Raw genomic sequence first — 10,116 nt, 5'->3', positions numbered from 1 at the left:
CTACAGATTCTCCTCTGCCATACAGGATCATTATGGGTCAGAATCAACTTTATAGCCGTGGGTAAGTGAATACAAAATAATTTAGCATTTACCAAGTGTCAACGTGTTTCTTGCAGAAGCAAATAAACCCACACAAATCCTTTTTTCCCCCCTATACCCTTTCACCTTGCCCATTCCCTGTTCCCCACTGGGGTCTCCTTCTTTTCTAACTATTCTCCGGGTCATCCTAGTAATTTTGCTTGGTCTTGCACCCAAGTATGGCAGACAGAATCCTAGAAGCCCAAGATTCTATGATGGCTGTTTGCAAGGGGAGGAGGCGACAGTAACTGCCATATTGGATACACTTGAGGAAGGAAGGAAGGAAGGAGGAAAGCATCCCAGATGCCTCTCACACATGAAAGTGGGATGCTGAGGTGCCTGCATTGCCCCAGGAGCCAGAGGTAGACAATTCTGGACAAAGGAATTGCAACCAAAGACCAGAAGAGGGAAGATGTGTAGGCAGTTATGTCTTCTAGCTCTTTGGTGTCTGTTTTTAATGGGGACAGTTCATTTTATGACGATGCATCAAGGCACTGAGAGGAAGACCACTGCTTCTGGAAGTTGACAGGAGGTGACATCCATGAATGTAAGGATCCAAGATCAAGGCTTGCCCCAGAAACAATGTCTATTGAGGGAGCAGGTGTGTGTGTGGGGGGTGGGGGGCTATCTGGGGAAAAAAGAGCAGAAGAGATTAATTTAGTCCAACCTGGCTCAGACCAACACAGGCAGAGGAGGGAAAGATCCAAGAAGTTAAAAAGAGAAACCCCCTGGGACCGCTCCATCCTCCACAAGATGCAGGCAAACACCATCTCCCCACTCTTCAATCAGCTACAAAAACAGTTCTTTCACCTCTTCCTTTGGTCCCTAAAAAGCTCAGTAAGTTTACTTATCATATCAGATCACCTGATATGGTTTCAGAACAACTATAATTGATCGATTCAGATGTCTTTTTCCTTCCTCCCTAAGGCTGTTAACTACACAGTATGCATAATTATAAGAAGAAATATTTATGAACAAGAGGGGGTTTGAAAAAGTTCGTGGAAAAAATTCCACTTTATTTTGTGTGGGTTTTTTAATTCCATTATTTTTTAGTTCCATTTTCCCACAAACTTTTTGAAGGCCTCTCACATAACACATACACCATAACCATTATATTAGTCAATGGTATGAATGAACACGTATAAGAAACTTTGAGGTGATTTCTTTGACATCAGATTGAGGAAAGTGGAACTACTATTTCTCGATCTTGTAGGATTTTATCTTCCCAGGGCTTGGCCATCATAGTTCCCCTACCACTCTTTCTACCCAATCCTGTCTTCTTGCAGGAGATCTGACCTCCCTATTGGCTCTCATACCTTGAAACTGCCTGCTTTATGACCTCATTCTCCCACCAAAGCTACTGCTATCTGGTAGAATCTTGGGGTTTCCATGGAGTTGTCTGTAAATAAATTTGGATCATCGCAAGTGACCAGTGAGTGTCATACTGGACACTTGCTCTCTTTGGCTTCTGCCACTCAGACACATTCTAGTATCATCTCTTGAACACTTTTTGATATTTCCTCTTCTCTGAGCATGTCAGGTAAGAAAATGCAATGTTTTAAAAGCTTTGTATTAGATTTCCTCTCTCTAAATTTTAACAGGCGAGTCAAAAATAGTCATGAATGGGTATATTGGATTGTGCAAGATATGTCAATAAAACTATGATAAAGTAATAATAAATTCAAAACAAAAAGAAAAGAAAATGGCTTGGACCAACGGGCAAAGTTTTCAACTTGAAATCTGAACATCTAATATCAGTTGGGGACTTGACATTTACTACTTGTGTGTCTTTGGACAAGTCGTTGAATCTCGCTCATCTTCTGCTTCAGGATATTTGATTGTTTGCCTTCTACGGTCTCTTCATTTTCTAATGCTGAGTTTCTAACCACGAGTTTCTATAGACTCTCCTATAGATACTTCTATAGTTCCTACAGAAGTAAATCCAGAGACCTTTGAGAGTGTTTCAACAGAAATAGAAAACGTTGTGGTGTGGAAGACGAGCAATATGTACTGGGCAGGGATGTCTCAGCCGATGGCTTTATTGTTATTTCAAGTTAATTTCAAAATTGGAGCAGCTCAAGAAGTAATAATATTCGCATGTTTAGTTTTCTATCTAAACTTGATGAAAAGAGAAAATGGGGGGCCAGCATGCAGGATATCGAGCTATCGGGAGGCGGCGATTCCGATCGAAGCAGGTCCAGGACTGTTTTGATCCAGTGCAGAGGCCAACAGGAGCCAGGAGGGGAAGAACGCGTGAGTGTGAAGGCGGTGGAGAGCACAGACATGTTCTCAAGGGGAGAGTAGTAGTTGGGATGGAATGGCAAAGGGGACCCAGGACTTTAAATGAAAACAGAAAGAGCAAAGCATGAAATCGGCTCAGAGTGGGGCAGCATGTGGTTTGCTTCTTGGGGGTTCTTTTTTGTCTTGTTTTGTGTTTTAAGCACATGCTGAGCTCAATGGACGGAGGAGAAAACTCAGGCTAGTATAGACATCACTAGAAAATGTAACTTATCAGATAACTGTACCCCAGGGTTGGTTCTATCAACTGATTCTTTGAACTCAGGTGACACTGAGCAGTTGTTAATAAAGACATTTGCGACGTGTGTTTGACACGGTGCCCCCTGTAAAACAAGAGACGAATAATAGTGGCTATGGGCCGTGGGAGACAGAAGCTGAGTTTTCAGCATGTACCTTTTAGCTCACCAACTTTCAACCCTGTAGATGTTTTGTCTTTTAAAATGAAAACTGCTGCTGTAAACGTGACGTCTCCGAGCTGAAATCCCGTGGGTAAAGCCCTTGGGGGGGTGAGTTGGGTCCAGTACAGGTTGGTTCTTCTCACCTGCGCCAGTATGAAAACACAGTAACATACCACCCTGGACCGCAGGTGACATCTGTTTGTAAGAAGGAAATCTCCCAATGCCATCTTCACCTAAAACACGTTTGTGGAGCGGGTGGGTGGGTGGGTGGTTCTCCTACATTCAAGATGCTTACTTTTACTGTGAGATTTTTAGGAACGATGATTATTTTCTGAATTTGGGGATGACCGTGTCCTAGATGTTGAAAATGAATATAAATTAGGTTTTGGAGATGGATATAAAGACCTTCATGATACTTTTAAGTGTTTTGGTTTGTTTGTTTGCAATGTGGCTATATTAATTGAAATATACATTTCTATTAAGATTGTTATCTCTGATCGTTGCTGGATAAGTAATACGCTGAGAAATATGAATGAGCATAATAAAGGAATTCTTGTGTATTTATATTCATTATTTTTCCTCTTTTACCAATTTTTGGTGAAATATCTATCTCTATTTTGTGGTTATCTATCACCTTTACTTCATTTTGATGATTTAAAAAATAATCATTTTATTGGGGGCTCATACAGCATACATGCATCCATTGTGTCAAGCACATTTGTACATTTGTTGCCATCATCATTTTCAAAACATTTTCTTTCTACTTGAGCCCTTGGTATCAGCTCCTCATTTCCCCCCCCCCCCCATGAACTCTTGATAATTTATAAATTATTGTTCATGTCTTATACTGACTGATGTCTTCCTTCACCCACTTTTCTGCTGTCCATCCCCCACGAAGGAGATTATATGTAGATCATTGTGATCGCTACCCCCTCTCTCTCCCCACATTTTGATGCTTGTTATGTGATTTTTACTGACATGTTTATAAAGCATATCTTTGTGAATTTAAAACAATACCTCTTCAAAAAAATTAAACATGGCATTAGGATATGATTTGGCAATAACACTCCTAGGTATATATGCAGAAGAATTTAACGCACGGACTTAACAAATACGGGATAGCAATGCTCATTGCAACATTATTTGCAATCACCAGTAGGTAAAAGCAATCCAAAATGTCCATGCATACACCAGGTCTTCCATATACATAAAATAGGTATTCTTTTTTTTTTTTTTTTAAACATTTTATTAGGGGCTCATACAACTGTTATCCCAATCCATACACACATCAATTGTGTAAAGCGTATTTGTACATCATTTCTCAAAACATTTTCTCTCCATTTAAACCCCCGACATTAGGTCCTAATAGGTATTCTTAATAATCATTAATAAATAGACCTATTTCCACGATGAAAAATAAAATAAAATAGATATTCTTCAACCACAAAGCTACATGAAAACCTGATGCAGTCTACCACGATGAACCTTGAAAACATTATGCTACATGACATAAGTCAGCAGAGGGGGGTATTATATAATCTCACTTATATGAACGTCTATAAGAGGCAAATACACGAGAGAGAAAAATAATGCAGTGGTGTCCAGAGGGTGTGTGTGTAGGAGGAGTTGAAGAATGAGTGGTTATTGCTTCACTGGGTGATGAGTACTAAGAAATAAAGGAAAAATAATTTTCTTGATAAACTACCCCTCAGGTAGCCATCTGGGCTTTGAATCAGAAGCCAGGCTCGAAGAGGGGTAAGAGGGACCATTTTACATTTGCCCACTGAACTACATACATGACACCGGCTGTAGAAAACAGAACTTGGTTTTCACAAGCGAAGTGGGACCGTGTGGGACAAGCACTCTACTATTTTCACATGGACCAGGGAAAAAAAAAAAGCATATATTGAAAGTTCTGTTTCTCTCTGTGTGATGCTCAGAGCCCCGAGTTCTGGCCAGGGCATCAGGGTAGCGGGGCTCTGGAACTTGGTTCCACTACAGACATAATGGGAGAAGATGAATTCGTCACCTGACCCCTCCAAGTCCCCATTTCCCCATCTGCACAATGAGAGGGTTGAAATGGAATTTCTTTAAGGACCTCCAAGTTCTAAAAATGATTCCATTCTAGGAAATGATACTGGGGCCAATACCAGGGTACAGCCTTCAGGGGAAGCTAGGGCAGAGAGAAAATTGCCTCTAAGGCTGGAGAACAATGTCCCAATCAGATTGGCAGGGTCTTCTGTCTGGATACCTGTGCCCCGGTGGTGAGCACAGACCAGTACCAACATCACAGGACAACCACCATCAAGTTGTACTTTTGGCATCTTTGTTTAGTATTGCGATTAGAGCCTTTCTGATCGCAACAACTTGAATGCTGTTGCTCAGATATAGTGAGCATTTGTCAGTCTCACTGGTTTTTCACCACCTTCTTGTTTCCTACAGACAATTTCCAAAGTCCATCTTTGCTTGGAACATCAAATTCTCTGCAGCTCTCTCTCCCTGTGGTGAGCACGGTGGCTCCCCTAACAGGAAGTGTCTGCAACTTCTCTCGGGCCTCTGCACCAGCTGTCAGCTCGGCATGGCTACTGCCATCAGCCTCCAGCACCTCTATGCAGCCACTCATGGGGAGTGCCTACCTTTACCAGCATTCTAGCACAACTACGTTGTCTGGAGTTTCTGGCCAGAGCCAGATCTCCAATCCCTCTGCCTCCTACCCAAGCATTTTTGAGTGGGACATCACAGCAAACACTGAAAAGAAGTCATCATCCCTCAAGGACCTTACTGTCACTGTCATTGACCAAGACACTGCTATTTCTTCCATACCCATGGCAGCTCAATATAACAAAGTTTCAGACGCCAATGCCATGGTCTCCCTCTATCCGTCGCTATCTGCTAGCCTTGTTCCAGGAACTCCAAATCAGGGCCCTAGCTTGTCACTTCCCTACCAGGAAGGGAACCAGGTATACTACTATGATCAAGGCACCCTAGGGTCCCTGATCTCTGGAGAACTTAGCCCCTGCCTACAATCCTATGGCTCTGTGTCCTACACAGACAGTAGAGCCTCTATCCCCCAACCGGAAATGGTGATGGTTCTCAAGGAGGTTCAGCCCACAAACGCCCCACCACCAGCCTCCACGCCTGGAATTTACTACTCCATGTCTGCTCAACCCATCACAGACACGAGTTTTCAAGGTGAGTAAAACAGCAAGCAGAGTGAGGAATATGGTTTCGGAGGGTCACGTCTGCAGTTTGCAAGTTCACAGAGAGGTAGACCTTCATTCCGAGACTTTAAACACGACCTTTGTCCATTGTCCAGCGCTCTCTATTTCCAAACACCGTCTTGAGAACACCCAGTGCCGGTGGGACACTGGCGACCAACTCTCCTACCTGCAGGAGCACCTAACGAGCGAACCAAAGGACACGAGACTTTCCCTTTCCCTCGCCCAGGACTCGGCAAACCTCTGAGATGGAAGAGTCAATCCTGTCCCCCACATCAATTAAAAAATTACCCAGAGGTCATAAATACATTCTTACAGATAAATGAAATCACCATTAGCTGATTAATATACTTTATAGATTATATAAATGAAACTACGACGGTTTTATTTTCATTCTCAATTTTCCTTCACAGCCCTATGTACGTGCCAAAAAGCGGCCTATGCTCACAATTGACAGTTTGCTGATCCCTGTCCTAGCTGATCAATTACCCCCCCCCAGCCCCCTCCCTCCCGCACCCCCCCCCCTCACATACACATACGTCTTAGGTCTCTGTAGAAGGTGATTCCAAACTTAACGGCAATTAGTGGCCATGTAACTTTCCATCACTTCCTTAATTTACACTTGGCTTCTGAACCTTGTCTTCAGAGACACTGCCCGAAGCAAGTGCTCTTGCTTAGATCTCTTGTGAGAACAAGTGTGTCACTCCCTGCCCCTTAGGCCATGGCATGCAGCATTCCTACACGCACGCACGGGACAACAGAGAATGGCAAGGACTCAATATGAGGATGCCAGGCTGTATAAAACGTTTATTTTTATTATTATTGTTTTATTAGGGGCTCATACAACTCTTATTGCAATCCATACATACATCAATTGTGTAAAGCACATTTGTACATTCATTGCCCTCGTCATTCTCAAAACAGTTCCTCTCCACTTAAGCCCCTGGCATCAGGTCCTCGCTTTTTCCCCTCCCTGTCCGAAAACGTGTATTTTTAAAGCTGCTTTCACACTATTTATTTGGTTTATGGCAACCTGAAGTAATGCAAAGGCCACCGAGGTACAATGACAACAAAAGGACCATGGTCCGCATTAGCATAGCAGCGCTGAGGTCCATCTATCGGACACTGTCCCTGGTCCTTAAAAAGAGCCCATAGAAAAACTTGCTTCATCTTGGGGAAGGTGCCTCCTGGCTCTGCGTGCATCTAGGGGAGCTGCTCACTTACCAGGGATAGACTGACTTCCTTTTGATTACTTTGTAGTGATGGAAACCACCCTGGCGATGGAGTCTTCCCTGACACTGCAACCTCCAAGCCAGGAGTTCTGTCTGCCACAGACTTCTGAATTCCCCACGTCTTGCAGTAGCAGAAACATCCAGATCCTTGAAAGTCATCCAGAGCTTGAGGATATGCCACTAATAACTCAAATCGAGAGTCCCGGTAATCTCCTGGCCTTGCCTCCAGCTCCAAGTCAGGAGCAAACAGAGACCAAGGATTTGGATGAGATTAAGGGCGAGCTTCCGAAATCTCTGGCTGCCTACCAGATCACGATAGAAAATCAAGAGCCTCCGCTGCTTCCTTTAGAGATCCCTGATATCCATCAACTTCTGGCCTGCATTGATCCCCTCAATCAAGGGGAGCAGCCTGGTGTGGAGAATGCGGCCCTGGAGGAAAACAGCCTGAACCTCGAGGACCAAGGGACACTTGGAAATGGATTCGAGTCCAGCGATGGTTTTGCAGATCTCGCGGCGCTGGTGGAGGACATTCACCTTCCTCAGCTCTTCAATTCCTTGAAAGACCTTGATCAGTCCCAAGGGCCCAACGAAGCCCAAGCCAATGACCCCAAAGCCATCAAGGTGAGTCAGGTGCAGGATGGGCCGAGTGTGATGAAGGGTTCCTCTGACCAAGTCAGGAAGAGCAAGCACAAAGGCTCTGAACCTATCCCGGGTACTCCCACGGCCAAAGTCCAAGCCAAGAGCCCAGAGGGAGAAGTGGTTGGTTGCAATACAGAAGCCAGTGACGGGGCTTCTGGGGATCCCATCAAGCATTCGAACAGCAAACCTCAGAAAGCTACACCCAACAAGAGCAGCAAAAGTAAGGGCCATGGGCAGGAAAAGGTCAAACGAAACAGAGAAAACAACACCAAGAAAACTGATGACAGTAAGCAGCCAGCGACCAAAGTCAAGGCAGAAGAAAAGCCAACGATTCCTAAGTTGAAGCGGAAGAAAAACCAACCTGAGCTCAGCCAAGAGACCTTTAAGAAGCCTCGAAGCTGCCTGGGCTTGCACATGCTGGAGTCTGTGCAGGTTTTCCATGCCCTGGGGAAGAAGAGTGATTCGAAGGCTGGGGTCTCTTCTGCTCGGACCCTGGGAAGTTCCAGCAACACCAAGGACCCCCAGCCACCCCCAGCCGTCAAACTGTGGCTGGGTGCCCCAGAGAAGGCTCAAGTCAAAGTCCAGAACCCAGATAGCATCGCAGAGAAACTGTGTTCATCGCCAGCCCTGTATGAGCTGCCGCCTCCTGGGAAGGTGAAATTGGTCCCTTTGCCTTTTCCAACCTTGGACAAGCCCCAAGTTCGACCTATTCCTCGGAAGCCACAGGCTCTTGCCTCACAACGGCCTTGCCCTCCTGCCCCTTGCCCTCCTGCCCCTTGCCCTCCTGTCCCTTGCCCTCCTGCCCCTTGCCCTCCTGAACCCTGCCCTCCTCAGCCTGCCTCTACTAACACAGCTCAACCAACGGCAGTTAACCCACCTCCGCTGGCGCCTGTCAATGCAACCTGCCCAGGTCCTGCTAAAGCAGCACGGCCAACTCTGACCAACCCAGCCAGACCAGGTTTGAGCAAGCCTGTCCGGCCCAGTGTTTCTCAGGCTTGTGCATTGAGGCCTGCATCATCTTGCACCTCTCTCCCTTGGGAGCAAGTTCCCACCACAGTGGTCAAGGCCAAGTCCCCGCCGAAACCTCCACATCAGTTTCTACTCCAAGACTTTGGCTTTCAGCCCATTCCATGGAGGAAACCCAATGTTCCTGAGCCAGTTATGTCGAGTCCCATCACGAAAGAGCAGAGGCCTGAGCGCGAGGCCATGAAGAAGCACGCTCAGCAGGAACGCCAGAAGGCCGCCAAATACACCTCCCTGGGGAGACTGCAGTTTTTCATCGAGAGGGAGAAGGACATGGCGATGGCTCGATACTATGGTTACACAATATAGGAGCTGCTGGGATTTGGGGTGCTGCTCTGGGCACCGGCTGTTGTCTCCGATGTAAGACGTACATAGATAAGTATAGACTTCTTTATTTATTTTCTCTAGTTTTGAAACTTAGTAAGACGGAATGAAAGCGTCATAGAATAGATGAGCAATAAAAAAACAATAGTACCTTTGAGCTTTGAGACGCTGTTTATGGTTTGTGTTTCTTCAGTGCGGGTAGGCTCAAAGGCTGTGTTCGAAGAGAAAGATTTGGATGGGAGAATGGGAGGGGGGTGGGGGAAGAACGCAGAGCTTGGGCCAAGACCTCAAAGACCAAAGGGGGATCTGATGAGTTTAGGCGAGCAGGGGTGGGGCAGAAGGGTAAGAAACGGGGACCGAGTTTGCCAAACCCACCGCCATCTAGTTGATCCCGATTCATTCACATCAACCCTAGGCAGAGTTTCCCAGGCTGCACATCTTTACGGGAGCAGTCAGTCTCTCCACCTAGGATAAGATGACCAGACGTCCCGCTTTTTGGCAGGACAGTCCCGCTTTTTGGCGTTTTAAAAAGTTTCAATTTTTGGAAAGACTTCACGACAAGCTAGGGAACGGTCTATTTGGTCCATATAGACCAAAATTTTAATCAAGACCCCTGCCCTCTCGTCAATGGTGTCCCACTTTCGTCACCTTACCCTAGGAGTGACTGGGTGGGTTTGAACCTTGGAGTGTTTGCACTGCCGAGTTTAAAAAATAACTAAATAAAAATTGGCAAAAGATCAGTCTGGATGGACCAGGAAGAATGTAAAAAGTCTCCCACGGGGATCATCCTTCGTGTCCTGGCCGACCAGACAGGTGGTTTAGAACACGGTGAGATTGTTGGATACACCCTGGACAGGTTTGGGTTGCCCTAAGCATGGATGGCTAGGGTCGGCAACGAGGGAAACC

The 10,116-nt window shown here is 45.6% G+C and overlaps 1 protein-coding gene across 1 annotated transcript; it reads left to right on the top strand.

Moving 5' to 3' along the window:
- The first annotated feature begins 1,467 nt into the window (after window positions 1-1,467).
- On the top strand, window positions 1,468-9,195 carry CUNH2orf78 (chromosome unknown C2orf78 homolog). The gene is given in 3 exon segments (XM_004696431.3): window positions 1,468-1,618; window positions 5,217-5,966; window positions 7,253-9,195. Coding segments are annotated over 3 exon segments (2,844 nt in total).
- Window positions 9,196-10,116: the final 921 nt, after the last annotated feature.

The sequence above is a fragment of the Echinops telfairi genome, unplaced genomic scaffold, assembly GCF_000313985.2.
Source record: "Echinops telfairi isolate 266 unplaced genomic scaffold, ASM31398v2 ScPeMD7_9;HRSCAF=40, whole genome shotgun sequence".
NCBI classification, from domain to species: domain Eukaryota; kingdom Metazoa; phylum Chordata; class Mammalia; order Afrosoricida; family Tenrecidae; genus Echinops; species Echinops telfairi.
Note: the sequence above shows the minus strand (reverse complement) of the source record. Positions and strands in the feature narration are given on the sequence as shown.